The 19,099-nt window shown below is 39.8% G+C and overlaps 1 protein-coding gene across 1 annotated transcript; it reads left to right on the top strand.

The window, feature by feature from the left end:
- The first annotated feature begins 1,775 nt into the window (after positions 1-1,775).
- LOC129102365 (macrophage mannose receptor 1) lies at positions 1,776-18,914 on the top strand. The gene is made up of 50 exons (XM_054612482.1): positions 1,776-1,818; positions 3,121-3,266; positions 3,356-3,468; positions 3,574-3,713; positions 3,999-4,222; positions 4,333-4,439; positions 4,527-4,645; positions 4,760-4,895; positions 5,577-5,659; positions 5,783-5,902; positions 6,004-6,105; positions 6,195-6,353; positions 6,471-6,553; positions 6,754-6,898; positions 6,979-7,023; positions 7,130-7,297; positions 7,504-7,623; positions 7,732-7,842; positions 7,941-7,973; positions 8,104-8,238; positions 8,352-8,498; positions 8,641-8,775; positions 8,909-9,066; positions 9,165-9,309; positions 9,432-9,486; positions 9,637-9,703; positions 9,804-9,937; positions 10,027-10,070; positions 10,210-10,383; positions 10,560-10,714; positions 10,830-10,943; positions 11,045-11,160; positions 11,666-11,820; positions 11,905-12,110; positions 12,221-12,398; positions 12,499-12,723; positions 13,458-13,627; positions 13,710-13,780; positions 14,196-14,296; positions 14,397-14,516; positions 15,823-15,960; positions 16,049-16,203; positions 16,341-16,440; positions 16,553-16,788; positions 17,380-17,563; positions 17,655-17,903; positions 18,033-18,215; positions 18,390-18,449; positions 18,621-18,775; positions 18,870-18,914. Exons 1-50 carry the CDS (start codon positions 1,776-1,778, stop codon positions 18,912-18,914), a joined length of 6,507 nt encoding a protein of 2,168 aa, XP_054468457.1.
- Positions 18,915-19,099: the final 185 nt, after the last annotated feature.

The raw sequence follows: 19,099 nt of genomic DNA, 5'->3' as shown, positions 1-19,099 counted from the left end.
AAAGAGTTTGGTTCATTTTCCAATGCACCTGACACTGTTGTGTGTGCATTTTTTATATTCTCAATGCGGATTCATAAAAGTGTACTTCTCCTAAACTTCAGGAGATTCTGATGAGTCTGCAGAGCAATATAACGTGTAAATGAGAATTTGATATCAAATTTGCATTTATTGTTTTGTAACATCATATCAAACCCAGTTAAAAAGTAACAGTTTGAGGAGGAGGTTTGGCAGTATAAAGTTTACGATGTGGTTGTTTAAATGTTTAAAGTCTTCTGGACTTTGTGGTTTCACTGTGTTAAATGTAATGTGCACGCCACACTATAATCAACACGTCTTTAAGGTTTTTATAGATGCCTGAAGCTCCTGTTTACAAACGCTGACAGTTTGTCATGTTCAAGAAAACAAAATGTGTGACCTTTTGTCTGTTTGCATTATTATTGTTATGTTCTGTGTGGTTTGACTTCTTTGGGCCTTGAGCACATAAAATTTCTACCATTTTCAATAATAATTATTTAGTTTAATTGAGAAAAGGAACAGTGCAAATCAACCAATACACAGGTTATAAAAAATGCCAGAATTCGGCAAAAGGCTATTTTTCATCTGTTGTCTCTCGCAAAGGTGTTTCAAAAGACTTCCTTAAATACATCAAAACAGAAACAGGTCAAGCAGGTTAAAGGTTAGAAAAAGACACAGTTGTTAAAAGCAGTAGAGACATGTATGCATAAAGAACAACATCACAAACAAGCAGGACATAAAGATACAGTAGCAGCAGTAAAGAGAGTTTAGGGCTGACATGTATATATATTATTCATCTATTGTTTTATTTGGTTACTGAAAGATCTATAAGTGAGAGACAGACCAGGCCACTTTTATGCTGCTGAATAAAGCAATCTCCTCTGACTTTGAATGTCAAGAACAATTTCCCATATTCTGTTAGATCATCCCAATTCCCCCCCAAAAATTGGATACTTTTTTTCTTTAATTTGGCCGTGATGGAAGTTCTTTTTTCTTTTTTTAATCTATTGCGTTAAGTGCTTGTTTGGATAGTGGTTCGAGTGGTTTCAGCACACTATTGCTGACCTGTGACCGGCTTGTTAAACTGTAGTTTAGAGGAGTGAATATGATAGAATGTAGAAAACATCTTAGCAGCCTCTATAGACGTGGTTTTTAGTGAATCAGAAATTTGCGAGATTGAACTGGACCCTTTTACAGTTTCTTACAGTTTTTTTACAAAGGTTTTTACAGACATTTTTATATATGTCCAGCCTTTTAATCTCTTGGTTAGGTAGGTTCATTTTATTTATAAAACCCATTCAAGCAGTTTTACATTATAATGCATTAATTGTTGTTTTTTTAACCTTAGAAAGCATGTCCATTTTCTATTGCAAATTCATGTTTATTATCAATGGTTATTTTTGGTTATATGAAATTCTATTGTTTGTTTTATCCTTAACATTGCACATTGCGATATCAAAATAGCCGACTTTGTTTTTAACCATTTACGTTTTGTTTGGTGGTAAACTACTGGTAGGTTGTAACGTAGAAAATGATTCAAGAGGTCAAGTGTTTGTCATCTGTGTTTTACTGCGTTCAGTCTTTGGACCCTGGATGGATGCTGAAAAGAGCTGAACCAGAGAGATGATGCTCAGAGGTCTGATAACTGGGAGCTAGAGGACATCACACACACTACCAGGTTCAACTTAGTGCTATTAGGATGCGTAGAAACACACCTTAGAGTGAACATAGAAAAATAAAAAATGGACAGAACACAAAGAATGTTTCTGCAGCTGCTCAGCTTCGCTGCTCTCCTTGCTTGCAGTAAGTCTCTTTTTAATTTCATTTTTGGGGAGGTCAAGATATGAACCTGAGAGCACCGGTTTTAGTTTTGGAATCCTCAAAATAAAGATTAAGTGTTGCATTGAGTCAAAATCATAGGAAATGTGAACTGAAATTGTGCTTTTAATGTGTGTTTTGTTGTGAGGCAGCTGTCGGCGACAATGATTTTATGACTTAGTGCTGTACTTTTTAATTATATGGAGCACCTGATGGACACGAGAGATTTTGTGAACCTGAATATTGTTGAATGAAAATTGGATTTGGCATAAAATAATAACATGGGTTTAAAAAGATAACACTCAGAATAAATAAACCATAAATTGTACAGGTCATTTCTAAACCTTAGTACTTATTAGTTTAGTTATTTGATGTTTAACTTATTTACTTTCTGTCATTTCTAATAAAATCAACTGCTTACCTTAATAATGTGAAGAAAAGGTCTCTAGACACGTTTCTATTGCTACCTTTAGAAAAAAAATGTATACTTAAGAAATAATTTAAATTGCAGTTGATTGTAGTATATGTAATGTTCTGAAGCATTTGTATCAGTGGTCATCCAAGCTGAAGAGTGTAATAGTTTAGTCTTTTAGGCACTAATGTGGGATTTTTCTTAACTGTCACTGCGTGTTGGCACATTGTTTCAGATGGGGAGTCAGTTGTTGGGTGGTTCAACTTTGCATCTTGTGGTCTTTAAACTCATAACAGATGCGTGCAAAACATGTGATTCTATAGTGTCCTGTGGAAGCTGTTAAAGTCAAACATTATCCAAAGATTTGTATGAGAGTTGACTGACATGGCTGGACTGTGGATCTGTCATGGGACTTTTATGATTGATGGGCATTCAAATGATTCACCAGCTTGTGAAATTTCACATCAACCTTTTTTTACTTATCAAACATGAAAAGTAATCACAGTATTTTCATTCTGCCATTCCTGCCGACTTAAAGATGTTCTTCCATCTTTAAATTTGCGTTATGGTGCATTAATTCTACCAATGTCCGTATTCTTTTAACAAAACACAAGATTTACACAAAATTCAAAGCAATGTAAATTTAAATTGGGATTTAAAGAGCGTTGTTTAATATGTATTTAATTGACCATTAAACTCTAATCTTAGTGTCTTATATAGAATAGTGGTGGAGGAAGGTGAGTAGAGTAGTATTTTTGATATTCTGCCTCATATTTTTGTGGTTCTCTTTTGTATTTCTTTTTTTCTATTCAAAATATCATGTTTGTTATCAAATATGTTCACACTAACAGTTTGTTGTACTGCCATGTTTTCAGCTCATAGCCAGTGTCAGCAAGGCTGGAGGGAGTATGAGAGTAAATGTTACTTCTTTTCAACTGACACAAAGTCATGGATGGATGCTAATGTGTTTTGTTTGGGGCAAACCGCCAACCTGATGAGCATTCAGAACATTCATGAGAGGGTGAGACGACACGCACACAACAGGGGCACCACAAACAAAATATGATATTTCACACTACGGGTTAATGTATTTTTATTTGTCTTTTCTAGTTGTGGGTAAGGACGCAAATAGGCCAAGAGATCTACTGGATGGGCCTGAACGACGAAGTGTCAGAGGGAGTCTGGGAGTGGAGTGATGGGAGCACTTTTATAGAATACATATCGTATGTAATTCTGTTCCAGCATCAGAAAAAGCATTAAGTTCATTCATATGTAAATCAAAAAACACAAAAAGTGTCCATATCAAAATGATCTCTGTCCTCTTTCAGATACTGGATGCAAGGCCAGCCTGATAACTGGGGCGACGAGCCGGGAGAGGACTGTGCTCAGGTGGTGGGATCAAGCTTTGGGCAGTGGAATGACGAGAACTGCGGTGTTAGGAGGAAATATATCTGCCAGTACAGCAACGGTAAGTCCAATAACTAGCGTGAGTATTGTTTTAGATGTTAACTTTGTTTTGTGAAGCTGTGGAGCTGAAACTTGAATCTCCCCAGCGTGGATAACAAAAATTAAATTAATTTTTTGTGGAATGATACTTCAGAGTCCTCTAAAGTTTTGAATTCATTCAAAACCCACAATATTTTTTATTATTTTCATTTATGACTAAATCTCACCACAAAATTTGCTCACATCAGATACTGTATGGTCTCTTTGGATCATGAGGGTCTGACATATTTTATTTTCTGCTCTTTAGCAAATCCTGTCCCACAGTGTGACTTAGCAAACGGCTGGATACAGTACGGCTCCAACTGCTACAAGCTGAAAGCGGAAACCAGGAAGAGTTGGTCGTTAGCGAGACTCGACTGTGTGCAGGAAGGAGGAGACCTGGTGTCCATTGCCAACGCAGATGAGGAGCAGTTTGTCACAGGAACACTGGACCCATCATTCATCGACCTCTGGATTGGGTTTTCCACACTGGTGAGAGGAACATAGTGTGGCATTAAAAAAAGTTCACTTGGCTTTTTATTGTTTAATATTGTATATTAATACTGAGTACATCCATGTGAAGATGAGCTTTCTTCCTCCAGAAATGCAACAAGATTTCTTGTCAAGTTGAAGCAGGAAACATTAAGTACACCTGGTCCGATGCTTTACAAGGGGATTACACAAACTGGGCTGATGATGAACCCTCAGGGTAAGATACCATGTTGTTAATGTTGTGTCATTTAAATTGAACTATTTATTGTTGCAATCAAGATTTTAAACACAAGTTCTCCCACAGTGATACACAGGCCGGCGCATGTTCTGCAATCATCAAAGATTCATCAGATGAATTTGGGAAATGGAGATCCCATGTGTGCAGATATGAGCGTCCTTACATGTGTAAACGAGCTCTGAACAGTAAGCTGGATTGTTTTGGAAATATGCAAATATTATATCTCTTATTTTCATCATGAAAGTACAATAATTCAATAAAGATCTAACATTACCCTGCTCTTTCTCTAATACCTCCAGCCATCTGCCCTGCTGGCTGGCTGAGCTTCGCTGGCAGTTGTTACTGGACCGTCAGTAATATCAATCTGTTGACCACCTGGCACGATGCCCTCACCAAGTGCTCTGATATCGGGGCCCACCTGCTGATTATAAACAGGTAGGAAAGAGGGATTTATGCAAATGATGTCACTTTTTAAAAGAAAAAATAGCACAAATGAAAAGTTGAATTCATAAGAAGTAAAGTATCCTTGCACTGAGGGATTTTGCTGCAACAGACTTAATAATAATATAAATGTTTTGTATATCACACTTCAAACAGACTATGTAGACTATAAACCTTTTACAAATAAAATAAAAGTGGTAGGAAGATAGCATGCATTTGAAGTGTCATTTAAAGAATTGCAACAGATGAATAAGAACTGGAAAACATTTTACATTTAAAATGAAAGAAATTTAACTTGTTTAGACACAAAAGTCTTAAATAATATACATACATTAAAGGTCATTTGAAAGAAGCACGTCGGACTCTGTGTAACACAAATAAAGTGCTGTTAAAGAAGAAAGGTCTGACGAAAGAATTATGTTCTTAAGTGCTGCTTGGTCTGGTATGACCACCAGCCTAAATATCAATCTAAGACCATTTTAAGGACATTACTGAGTTTTTTTGCTGACTTCATGACTAGATTATGTTTTTGCCAGTCACATATAAATGAAAGCAGCTGCCTGCTTCAGGCAGGAAATCAAAACAATGGGCTAAAAAAGACTAAAAACTAAGAAGCTGAGCGAGAAGTAGAAATCTTACCCTGTCTGTCTTTTTTTTCCCGTTCCTCGTGTGCAGTCAAGAAGAACAGTACTACATAAATGGGAACCTTCCAGACTTTCACCATGTGGACATTCCTGACATCTGGATCGGTTTATCAGGTACTCTACACACAAAAAAATGGCTTATAATAAAATATTACAAATATCTCTCGTTTTCTAAACGATAAATGTAATTTGTTAAATTGCCCTTTTCATTTATTTTCCGGTTTGTGATGTCACCAGATAAGGACCAGGACGGGGATTTCAAATGGCTGGATAAAACACCGATAACCTTTTCCAACTATGGTCCTGGTTGGCCCAAAAACACAGAAGACAACTGGGACTGTGGACAAATCTACACAGGTAGAATTTATACTCTGCCATTCTAGCCCTAAATTAACTTTTATTTGTTTTCAGTTGAGGCTGGCATTGCAAGACCAACAGAAGTGTATGTTCTCCTCCAGGAAATTATGAAGGCAAATGGGAAACAACCAACTGCTTCAAGAGCCTGGGTTACATTTGTGAGATGACAGGTGGACAGAACCCCAAACCAACTTCAACTCCTGGTTAGTCAGACTTGATGTTTCCTCTTCACATACCATCTAGCTAAAGACATGTGGATAACTGTTATATATATTTTTTTTGTTTGTTTCAGACTCCCACTGTGACCTTGGATATTTGTTGTATGGGGACTTCTGCTATCATTTTGAGACTGAGTCGGTAAAAAACTGGCAGGAAGCTGAGGCTTACTGTGTCAAACAGCAGGGCCACCTTGTCAGCTTCCACTCAGAGGAAGAGCTGAGTTTCATAACTGGTGAGCAGCAAAGAAAGCACTCTGGTTGTACCATAATCGTGAAATAATACGTCATTGGAATATTTAAATGTTGTTTGAAATTAAAATTAGCTTGATGTTCTTGTCTTGTATCTTCAGCTCACATGCCAGGGGTAGCCTGGGTGGGTCTGAATGATATCAATGTTGAAAACCAGTTTGTATACACCGATGGAACTCCTGCAGTAAGTGATGAAACCATGAACATATTCTGTGAAGCACATAACTGTAATATGATCTCATTTTGACACCAAGAAATCAAATAATCATCTTGATCATCCCCATAATCACAAGCATTTGGAAATGAAGGGTACCTTCTTGTGGTGATCTGGTAGCACATGTTTCATCGTGACTTTGTGTTGTTTTCTTTTTCTTTGGATCTCAGGACCTCCTCCCATGGGCGGCCAATCAGCCAGACAACTGGGAGGGCAACGAGGACTGTGTGCACCTCAGAGGGATGGATGACCACGACGCTGGGAAACTAAATGATGATTTCTGCACCGCTACAAAGGAATTTATCTGCAAAAAAGGTTCAATATGCTGTTTATTTTATTTAAGTGTCTCTTGTGTTGTGAACAGACCGTATCTTATAGTTCTTGTTTGTCCATAGGCAAGGGACAAGGACCTCCTCCCCAGCCGCCAACATCTGGACCAGGTTACCTTCATACTACACTGAGCAGTACACTTCACAAATTATCTGAAACTGACGGCTTTGATTCATCTTGACATTTTCATATGTGGGCTGTTTTGTTGTGTCACAGGATGGAATGAGAAATGCGGTTCTTGGATGGCTGATCCTTTTAACGACTACTGCTACCAGTTTAACTACCTGTCCATGAGGCCGTGGGCCGAGGCTCGAGCCGACTGTGTCAACCAGGGAGGAGACCTCGTCAGTATCACCGATCCCTTCGAACAGGCCTTCATACAAGGTATGGCTTTTACATTTTTACTCGAATATTCTGACATGTGATTTTGTCTTTTTCTTCTGCACTTTTCCCGATTTAATTTGTTTCTATCATTGTTTACTTATTCATCCTTATTCATTTCATAAAGTTTATCTGATAGAAAGAAACTTTGTTGGATCTATTACCGACCTTGGCTCACCGTATTTTGTTTTTTTGTGGTTTTCTCTCAGGTGTAATCCAGTTGGGTCCCACAGGTATCTCTTTGTGGATGGGTGGTCATGACTCTGTCACTGAGGGCGGTTGGGAGTGGTCAAATGGTGATCCTTTCAGATACATTCGCTGGAATGCAGGTACATTTGAAGCCAAATATATTCGGCACAATTTCTTTGAGAAACAAACAAACAAACAAGGATTATTGTCTTGCAAAGAAACAACAACTGAATTCCCTTTCTTCACAGGTAATCCCGACAACTACTACGGTGAAGACTGCCTATCTATAATCATTAACAACGGCTACTGGAATGATGACAACTGTCAGTACAAAAGAGGATACATATGCAAACGGAAAGGTGAGATGTGTCTCTTTAATTGTTGTTGTTGACACTCGCAAACAGATATTTAGGGTGTTTATACATGTGTCTAACACTTTACTCACGTTTCCTTTCAGGAAACACACCTGAGCCTCCTCCACCTCATGATGGTAACAATACCTCTGAATCAATCACTTCTTAAATCACAACAAAGGAATATACTTTGATGAGCAAATAACATGTAACAGCAATGAATCTGTCATCATGTTAACTCTTGATGTGGGAATCTCCCTGCTGCAGGTTTCATGACGGCGCTGGTGTGCCAGGACTCCTCTGCTGTCCTTCACTGTCCACATGAAAGTGTAATTAACATCCAGTCGGCTTTCTTCGGACGAAAAAGTGACACCATCTGTCCACACTTGGGTGAAACAGGAGGTGATGCACAAAAATCACTCTGTCAATGTGTATAGATGTTTTCTGTGAATCATATCAAATTAAAAAGTAAAGATTGATCTATGTTTAACCAAATGGTAATCTCTGTTCTGTAGGAAGCTGCACTGTTGAAGGTATCCTTCCTCAATATAGAAAGAGGTGTGACAACCATCAGTTCTGCTTTATCTACGCCCATACGGAGGTGGATCCCTGTCCCACAGTCTCCAAATACCTTGAGATCGTCTACAGCTGTGAACAAAAAGGTGAGCTCTTCCTCTTCTTTGATTCATTAAAGTAGTTTAAGATCCAAACTCTATGTCTACTGGAGTATCAAAAATCGCCCTGAATTTGTTACAATCACAGCTGAAGGTTAATGTTTTGCTTTTGCGATTTGGCTGCTCGCAGTGTGTCTGCACGGCCTGGGAGTCGAGGATGGAAATATCACGGACAGTCAGCTCTCCGCTTCTTCCTCCACTGGTGCCTTCACTCCCAGCAAAGCCCGTTTGAATGGAAATTCCTGCTGGATGCCTTCAGGAATCGGTACGTAGCAACCCAGGGGTCATACTATTTTTAATAGATGGTTAGAGGTGAAGAAAGGGTTTACATCTCTATTTGATGTTGAGTTGGAATCCTTACATTATCCTCATACTAAATCTAATGTACTGTCCTTCAGCAACCTCAAGCTGGATCCAGGTGAACCTTGGCGAAACCAAGAAAGTAACAGGAATAGTAATCCAGGGTTGTCCTCATAACGATCACTGGCTTACCAAATTCAAGATCCAGCACAGTATGGATGGAACAACCTGGACTGACTACACTGCTGACGGGCAGGTAAGTGAGCAGAGACGACACCTGACAAAACTTGAACATTACAGAGAAAGCAAACTGTGAAGACAGAGAACAGTCATTTTGATGTCCATCATTTCCAGTTTTTCCCAGGCGCAACAGACAGAGACAGTCCTGTAACTCAGCTGCTGGGGACACCTGTGTCAACTCAGTACGTCCGCATCCTCCCGCTGGAGTTCAATGATCAGGCAGGCCTTCGCTTCGACGTGTTAGGATGCACACCGGACTGTAAGAAAACCAATTTACATCTAAGTCCAAATTCCAAGAAAATATATTTTATTATCGGTCCACTGTGATACTGTCACACATAAACCCTGATGGTCAATAATTCAAAATTCATGGTTCAACAGATGCAATCACATGCGCCAATAAGCCCAACTTCAACTTTGCCAATGAAAAAATGACGTGAGTAAAACCTGAAATACCACTTTCAAACACAGAGATGTTGTGCATATTATATGTAGTATTTGTATTCTCTGCCATAAAGTAATTTTTTGTGATATATCCATTCATAATACACACAGAAGCAACTGATTCTCATGTGTTTTTTTTCAGTGTCCATTGTCCAGCACGCTGTGCCAATGCTGATCACAGAGTGTACGGCACCTCAGTGTATCGTGGGGTATGTCAGTGTATTGTCCTATCTGTATCACAAGCTCCGTACAGTGTTGATTCTCTGATATAAATATTTACTCATCTCTCTGCTCTTTCTCCTTTTACAGGACTCAAACATCTGTGCTGCAGCCATCCATGCTGGAGTGATATTAAATGACAATGGAGGAGACTGTACTTTGTTGAAAGTTGCGGGGCAGGACTTCTATCCCGGCTCCACCAGGAATGGCATCACCTCATTACAGTTAGTATCCGAGATTCAAACCAAATCCCTATTCTTTGTGCAGGGCAGTCCTTGAAGGCAAATTCAAAAACACGTTTATTTTTCCACAGATATGATGGAAACTATGATGTGTCTTACACTTTTGCAGATGGGGGTGAGTTGAGATGCATTTTACAATTCCTTAATTCTCTTTCCTCTGAGCAGACACTATTTTATAAATAAAAAAACGTGTGTTTTTTTTGTGTATTTTTCAATTCATGATGATCGAACTGATTCTGAATTCTGTGCTACAGAGCTGAGGTGTTCAGGGCCTGATTGGTATGAGTTTGGAGAGTTCTGCTACAAACCTTTTGGAGACAGAAAGACATGGCATGATTCCCAGCAGGCCTGCAGGGCTCAGGGTGCTGAACTCGTGTCCATCCTCTCGATGACGGAGCAGAGCTGGCTGGAAAGCTACCTGTACATGGGTATGAATCTAGGAAAATTGTTGGTGGAAGCCAGTTTAATGATAATAAAAGTCCATTAAAATGATCTCTTATACACTCCAACATAATACATTTACGGGTGACCTTTGAGAGGAAAATGAAAAAGAAAGCACATGAAGAAAGCTAATTGATTTATTTTTCGGGGTTGACTTTTACAGCTACCAATGATGTGTGGACTGGTCTGACTGACTTGGTAGTGCCTGGTATGTACACCTGGTCTGACGAACACATGACGACCTTCACTTACTGGGCTCCAGGGGAGCCAAACAACCACGATGGGTTCAGTGAAGACTGTGTTGAGATGTTACACCAGGTGAGAAGAAAAGAAAAATAGTCTCACACACCAGTTTCATACAGTTTAAACTACAAAATTCAACCAAAGTGTATCCTTATTCATTCTTTGATTGTTTATTTCATATCTGTTTCAGACTGGACGATGGAACGACGTGTCCTGTACGGAGCTCAATACCTACATATGCAAAATGCCCAAATCACATTATCCAGTGCCCTCTGTAAAACCCACTGTGTACGGATGCCCTCAGGTAGGACAAACTCTAACCTAACATTACATTTTTCAAGTTATGATGCCTGTTGAAAGACAGCTATAGTGTATGTTGTGTAACGAGTATGTGATATGTGTCAGGGCTGGGATGCATACGGCTACGCCTGCTACTTGATGGAGGAGAACACCATGAGCTGGTCGGAGGCTAAGGATTTCTGCAAAGAGCAGGACGGCTTCTTGCTGCACATCGGAGACATGTGAGTGACAACCTATCGCCATTCCTCTATTATCCTCTAAAGGAAAAACTCTAAGTTTTTAAATTATATATATATATTGTTCACTTTTTGATAAATGCATTCAGTTTCTTCATTTTTTATTCAGATTTTAATTTAACTACCTTACTTGCAGACAAAGTCTGTTTATAAAACAAAATGTTTTCTCCCTTTCTCAGATTTCTTTATGTTCTACTTTTCGGGACATTGCACATTATTTGTAGGTGCACACTTGTATTGATTTAACCTTTGCCCTCACCCTTTTATTGGTGTGTGTAATGTGGAGTGTGTATGATTTAAATGGTTTTTCTCTTCAGTCTTCTCCCAGGAGAATATTCTTTGCCAAATATCTGAACTCTAACTTGGAAAAAATGACGAGATGAATTAATAATGGTGGCATATTTAGCATCGTAAAGATTCTGGCATCATAATGCAACAACCTGGTTGGCTATAGTTTTTGATTCATCCGTCTCTCTGTGTTTCACTGCAGTTATGAGCAGTCACATTTTACAGTCACACTGTCGGGAAAGACTGGCATGTGGTGGATCGGCCTGCGTGCTTATGGAGGGTCAAGTGGAGGGGTCGACTACTTCTGGGACAACGGATTACCGCTCACCTTCACTCACTGGGACAAAGACCAGCCAGGTACAGACCTAACGCTAGCCCTTATACCAGCTGGACGGGATAATACAGAATATACACATTGCAAACACAACTTTTTGTCTCTAGATAGCGGGGATGGTACTTGTGTGGCCATGACAACGGGTCTGATCGGTGGTTTCTGGGACGACACGCAGTGCTTAGAGAAACACGCCTTCGTCTGTGAGAAACCCAGGCCCGACATCACCCCACCCCCCAAGCCCCCGACTCCTCCACCTGCACAGGGCTGTGCTGATGGGTGGTCAGCTCTGCCTCACTTCAGAAACTGTTACCGGGTATACAAGGAAGCAGATTAAACAGCTAAAATCATGATTCTCTGCAGGGTTATTTTTTTTAGGTTGGCGGTCGATTTTCAAGTACTGATTTATTGGCTGATTTATTACAGCTCTTCCACAATGTGGACTGGTCCCTGAAGAAGAGCTGGGGAGCAGCACACGAGGACTGTGTCGCCAGAGGAGCTGATCTGGTCAGCATCCACATCCAGGAGGAGGAAGAGTTCCTAGCTCTATACAGCAAAGCAAGCAGCAAGTGGATCGGCCTCAAGCACAACCCTACGGAGGGAGGTTGGTGTAATGTGTGATTCACAGAATGGACCCTGGTGGAAGACAATTGGGATACAAAAAAAAACCCCCAAACACCTCATGATCATTCCCTTCTCTGTAGGCTATTCTTGGAGCGATGGCACACCTCTCTCGCACACCAACTGGGGTCCCGGGGAGCCCAACGACCACGAGGGCCGCGAGGAATGTGTAGAGATGGTGAGCAGCACCAACGGGACCCACTCGTGGTGGAACGACCTCAACTGTGACGCTCACCAGGACTGGATATGCATGATTACTAAAGGAAAGAACCCCATCCTGCCCCCAGTGCCCCCACCTCCAATCCCAGGTAAATTGTTCCCACAATGCACCAGACCTACCTGCGTGAACAAGTTTTTGTTTCCCTAGTGTTTGTTTAGAGCTGAGGGTCTTCCACTCGAATTTTTGAGTTTGAAACCTTTCATTCAGCATGATTGGCAATATTTCTCTGGAAATAGATGCGCTTAATTTCAGTGGGCCTGTCAGGTTAAATAAAGGCTGGTTAATTAATAATGTATCGCAAACATAAATCAATTCTTGTAGAGAAAGAACTACACAAGTAAAACAGCATCAGAGGTGGAAATAGTAAAATGAGTGGCGCTGTAACTTTATTGTAATGCTTTCCTTACTTGAGCAGAGTCATTTTTGGATATCATATTAAAATGTCCACAGGCTGAGCAGACAGATCTCAGACCAGATTGCCCTAGTCTAAAATGATAATTATAATTTACAGTGGACAAAACAAAGCCATAATGCACTTTGACACTCTTATGTCAAATCACATTTGGATGCTAATAAAAAGCTGAAAATGATTGTAAATTATTGAAAATTGTACAAACTCATAATAAATAAGTAAAACAAACAGTTACTCCCACTCTTAAAATTTAACCTCCGTCATTATTTTTGAGTGTCCTAGTTCTGAGTGTCAAATATATATGCCCTTTGCAGTCAAATTCCTGACAATGGAACACAAAATAGTAGTGTCCATAGCGTGCACACTTCTATCTGCTAGCAATCCCACAATTTTCATATCTCAACCATCAGCTCCTGATTGTGGTACCAACCCTGGCTGGAGGAAGAACAACAACATCTGCTACTACTACAACGACACAGACATAGTGGACTTCCATACAGCTACGATGCGCTGCTACCACGAGAAGGCCATACTTGTCTCCATCCACGACTACAACGAACAGGCATACGTTAACAGCATGGTACGTCTCCTTTTCTTAAGTAGAATATGTTTGAATATGTTCCAGTGAAATATGATTGTGTCATGTTGTACTATTCTTCCAGGTGGGGACGGGCGAGGTTGCTTCAGCTTGGATTGGATTGAGGATGTTTGGCATTGCGAGTGGACAATACGGGTACGTGTATTTTCAAGTGATTGGTTCTGAGGTGAATTTGAAGGGAAAATCTCCCCAAAATTAGATTTCAAATTAATTCTATAATAAAAAATAAGTGCTAGGACAAAATCAGAGCACTCACATTAAGTGGAATATGAGGACATTTCTGATTCAAAGTGATAGAATCAAAATTTAGATAAAACTTTGATTTGATGAGTCACTGATTCAATATCAAAGATGGAAAACTAAATAATGTATCAACATCATTGCATCATCAATTTGAGCCGGGCATGCTCCAATTTGCAGCTGAGAAAGGAAGTCTGTACAGTAGTTTATTTTTACTGTCCTAATCACTGCAACGGCACAATGTAGAATTCTGCTCCAGAGAGGACTTTCTCTTTATGATGTGTAAGGTTTGTCTGTTTTACCTGCACAGGTGGGTGGACCACACCCCTTTGACATACACTCACTGGGGTCCAGGTGAGCCCAACAACGCCAATGGGGAGGAACAGTGTGTTCAGATGAACAGACATCAAGGTATTTAAATTCCATTCATCTGTTTATTTATTGTGCCAGAAACTCTTTTACTGAACGGACTCCTTTTGGTGATATTTACAATGAACTCTGGCTTGTCAAGGTGGATGGAATGATGCCAACTGTGGTCGGGCCGGATCGGGTTACGTCTGTAAGAAGCTCCCCGGAGACATCCACACTCCTCCTCCACCCACACAGCCCTGGGAGGGCAACTGCCCTGCAGGTAACACACACTTTTTGAATATTAGCATTATATACATTATATGTGTAGGTAAATATGCATGTTGTATTTAAGAGCACAGGTACTCAAAGTGCAACCTGTTGGCCAACAGCCCTTAGAAAGGTTTTGTGCGGCCCCTGAATGTGATTTAAACTACTTGCCTTATATTTGAATCACCCACAGTGCATTTCAGTACATTTAATACAGTACTAAGCTACATTTTTGACATATTATATAAGACTTTCTATGTCATTTTTTAAGATATACTATACTAGGACAATTTTTTATGATTTACTGTAGTCAGCCTTTTTTATAACATACTGTTCTATGACTTTTATGGTATACTATACTAGGTCATTTTATAACATACTATATTATGATTTTTTAATGACATTTTTATGACATACAATACCATTTTTTATGAGATACTATATCATGACTTTATATATATTATATGATGACGTCTTTTTATGCCATTACTTTTTTTGATATAATATAGTGTGACAATTTTATGATTTCTTTGTAACATACTATACTAAGACAATTTTATAACATACTATACTAGAACATTTTTTTATGACGTACTCTAGTCGTCATTTTTTACAACATACTGTTCTAAGACTTTTACGGCATACTACACTAGGTCATTTTTATAACATACTATATCATGACTTTTTAATGACATACAATAGATTTTTTATGAGATACTATACTCTGACTTTATATATATATCATGAGTTCTTTTCATGACAATTTTCGACATTCTATACAATGTCTTTTTATGCCATTCTTTTTTCGACATGCTATACTATGACTTTTTTGACATAATATAGTATGACCTTTTTTTGATTTATTTTATGACATACTCTACTAGGACAATTTTATAACATGCTATACTGGAACATTATTTTATGACATACTGACTTACTATATATTATAAGATGACTTTTAATGACATTTTTCGACATGCTATACATGACTTTTATGACTTCTATACTATACTCGGATTTTTAAAACACACTATCTTATGACTTTTGATGACATTTAATGGCATTTTTTATCAATTAACATAGATTTTTATGACATAATACAGTATGACATTTTTTGGTTCAGTGCCTTGATTCATCAGGTATTTAATTCCAGGGATTTAAGTCCTGTCCAGATAGCAGGACATGAGCAAATCAAACCTGAATATAATTATTGCATAAAAAGTAGTTTATTTGACATACACTAATCAAGTAGTAACTGATATACAACCTGTAACTATCTATGAACTTTGATATAACCTATTTACCTTCCTTCTCTGCAGGTTGGATGCGTTTCAAGGACAAGTGCTTCATGTTCAAAGGACAGAAAAATGACATTAAAGCAAACTGGTCTTTTGCTCGGAGCTGGTGCAAAGAGCAAGGAGGAGACCTGGCAGTTATTGACAACCAGTACGAGAACGGTAAGCTAAATCTATGAGGAGTTAACAGTCCAGTGGCTCCGGGTCTAAAAGACTACTCTCTATATTTTGATGCTCTCCTCTCCTCCAGACTTTGTCTCCAGTTACCTGAGGGACTTGGAGCTTCCCACATGGATCGGCCTGTCGGATCTGCTGTTGGAGAATCAGTACGCCTGGAGTGACGGGGTCAGCCCGGTGCTGTACACCAACTGGAACACAAAGGAGCCCAACAATGCAGGAGGAACAGTGAGGATGCTTTACTGACACTACAGAATTATTCATAATTGGAAAAAAACAGGCAGGACTAAAACCTACACTCTGTGCTTGAAAAAAGCTCCAGTTTCTACTTAGATAGCTTGACGCTCTCTTGTCATTCTCCACAGGAACACTGTGTGGCGATGGCTCACGGCCCCCTGATGAGTGGCAAGTGGAACGATGACAGCTGTCATAAGGATCACAGCTTTGTCTGCTCTAGGAAGAAATGTCAGTTAATCATTTTTTTCCTTTTAGTCTCAAATATAATCTCAAACATATAGCAGCTCAATCCATGTTCAGGCCTAATTTATAGACATTACTTAATCTGCTTCCACATCAGCGAGCAGCATACAACCTCCACCCCCAACCAAGAGCCCCTGTCCGGAGGGCTACATCTCCTGGTACCAGAACTGCTACAAGCTGGTGGAGGAGCCACTGACCTGGGAAGCGGCTCAGGCGGCCTGTGAGGAACAGAAAGGGAACCTGGCCAGCATCGACATGAGCTACGACCAGGCCTTCGTCGCTGGAGTGGTCCTGCAGGGCAGAGCCGACGCCTGGATCGGACTAAGGCGCAAGGTGCTGTCAGTGAGGGAAAAAATAAAAATACTTTTAAGTCCCTGAAAACTCAGTTTCAGATCTATCTGACCTATCAAGTGTGAGGTCAGACAAAACAACTCACTAACCGTTAGTATAAGTAGAGAAGGAAAATCAGTAGATGCACATTAAGTATGAAATGAAAAAGCGCTCATTCTGCAGAAAAAAAGATACCAGTGACTAATATTTTAATATATATTACATTGTTAGATTGTTCATACTGATTCATCAACGTGTTGTTGGACTTAATTGTTGCAGCTACTTACAGTTTGGTACTTTAGTCAAGTGGTTACAAGCTTAGTTGTTTGGACCTTCCAAAGGGTCACAAGATAAATCTGAAGGGATTGGAGACATAGTTGCATTTATTTGTGGGAATTTTCCTTATCTTAGTCTTTACCTTTTTTTTGTGAAATTGTGAATAGCTTGTCTTCATCGGGCGTTACATTTATGGAAAATGTAGCGTGTCAAAAAGTTTAGAGGGGGAAAAAAAAAAATGTGTGAAAATATTTGTAATTTTTCAGTAAACTGACTCTTTAATGATTGAACCCAAGCTTACATTTTCTTGTAACGCAGGAAAATGGCTCCTACACGTGGACGGATGGCTGGCCAGTTTTTTTCACTCAGTGGGGACCAGGAGAGCCCAGCAACATCAAGGATGAGGGCTGTGTGAGCATGCACGCTTCACCTATGTTCCACGGGACCTGGAACGACACCAGGTGTGACCAAACTAAACCCTACGTCTGCAAGATCTCCTCAGGTTTGTTACACAAAGTGAACCAACTTTGATTCTTCTTCATTTAAGGTATAAAACTTAAAGCGTTGATGATGTAACTTAAATTGTCTCTCAGAGAAACCGCCGACGACTCCGGCCCCTGGTGATGGGAAGTGTCTGCCATTCTGGATTCCCTACGGCCGCTACTGTTACTACGTGTACAACGGTCAGCAGGGTTTCTCGTGGCCGGACTCCCTGCACTACTGCACGTCGGCCAAAGCAGATCTGGTGTCCGTCCACAGCAGAGCGGAGGTGGAGTTCCTCAGGAACATCAAATACACCAAATATCACAACGTATGGATCGGGCTCACCAGGGACCGCAACTGTGAGTGTAGAAATGGACAAAGGAACAATCATACCATTGGGGTTTTTTTTGTTTTTTTCCCAAGGACTACTTGGAATAAAATGTTTTTGTTTTTTTTAATGATGGAACTGTGTATGTATGGTTTTCTAGTTGGCTGGGGCTGGACGGATAGGACGTCTTTGGGTTTCATCAACTGGGCTCAAGGTGAGCCCAATGAGGCCTTTCACCCCGGTGACGTGGACGAGGAGAACTGTGTGGAGATGTACCCGGACGGACGCTGGAATGACAACAACTGCCTGCAGAAGAGAGGCTTTGCTTGCCGCCACCGCCAGTGTAAGGAACTCTCTTTGACATTTGGTTGGAGTATGGGACGGCAGACTCATTTCTGCAGCTTTCATTTGGGTTCTCAAAGCTCTTAAGAGATAGTAAAATGCAGTAGAAAAGGTTCAAATTGGGAATTAAAAAGCAGCAGATTAACAGCCTCTCTGTGTGAAACCCTATTTTCAGACTATACAACAGATGATGGCGGTAATCCAGTTTTCCCCACCGACGGTCCAGGTGTCAGCAGTAAGTGTGACAAAGTGCTGAATACAATTTTCTTTAACTTCTACTTTTCTTTACCAGTGGTTTTCAAGTACAGCTGATGACATATTTGGATGTTGAGTGGCTTTAGAGAATTTGAAAATGTAAACTGTGTTAACATCACTGCTGACACATCTGGTGTATTCGTTTGTACAGATGGAGGGGTGATAGCCGGCGCTGTCATTGGAGCCATCGTGTTTTTCAGCTTGATAGCTGGACTGCTGTTCTACGTCTTCAGTGTCCGGGGATATAAACTGAGCGACCTGAGCCTCCCGAGCCTCCCAACCAGAACAACCACTCCCGTTGATGTGGTGAGTTATTGATTAGCTTGTTATGGTTTTGTGTGAACACGTGGTTATGTTTTTATTGGTGTAAATGCTAAATTGTGTCATTTTTCTCTTGCAGCCTGCTTTCAACAACCCCAATTTCGCAGGAGAATCAGACACCTAAACCCCTCATGCAAGTTTTGTATAGTACATTGATTTTTTATAAATCAGTGATAAAGAAGTTTCTAGAGTGCTTAAGATTTAACTCTATTGTACAGTATATATTATCCAATACAAATAAGATGTTTTAAACTTGTAAAGTGCAACAGTAGTTTAGAAATGTTGTATTTGTAATTCACTGTTAATCTG

This window comes from Anoplopoma fimbria, chromosome 14, assembly GCF_027596085.1.
Source record: "Anoplopoma fimbria isolate UVic2021 breed Golden Eagle Sablefish chromosome 14, Afim_UVic_2022, whole genome shotgun sequence".
Taxonomy (NCBI): Eukaryota; Metazoa; Chordata; class Actinopteri; order Perciformes; family Anoplopomatidae; genus Anoplopoma; species Anoplopoma fimbria.
This window is presented reverse-complemented; position numbering and strand designations above follow the sequence as displayed.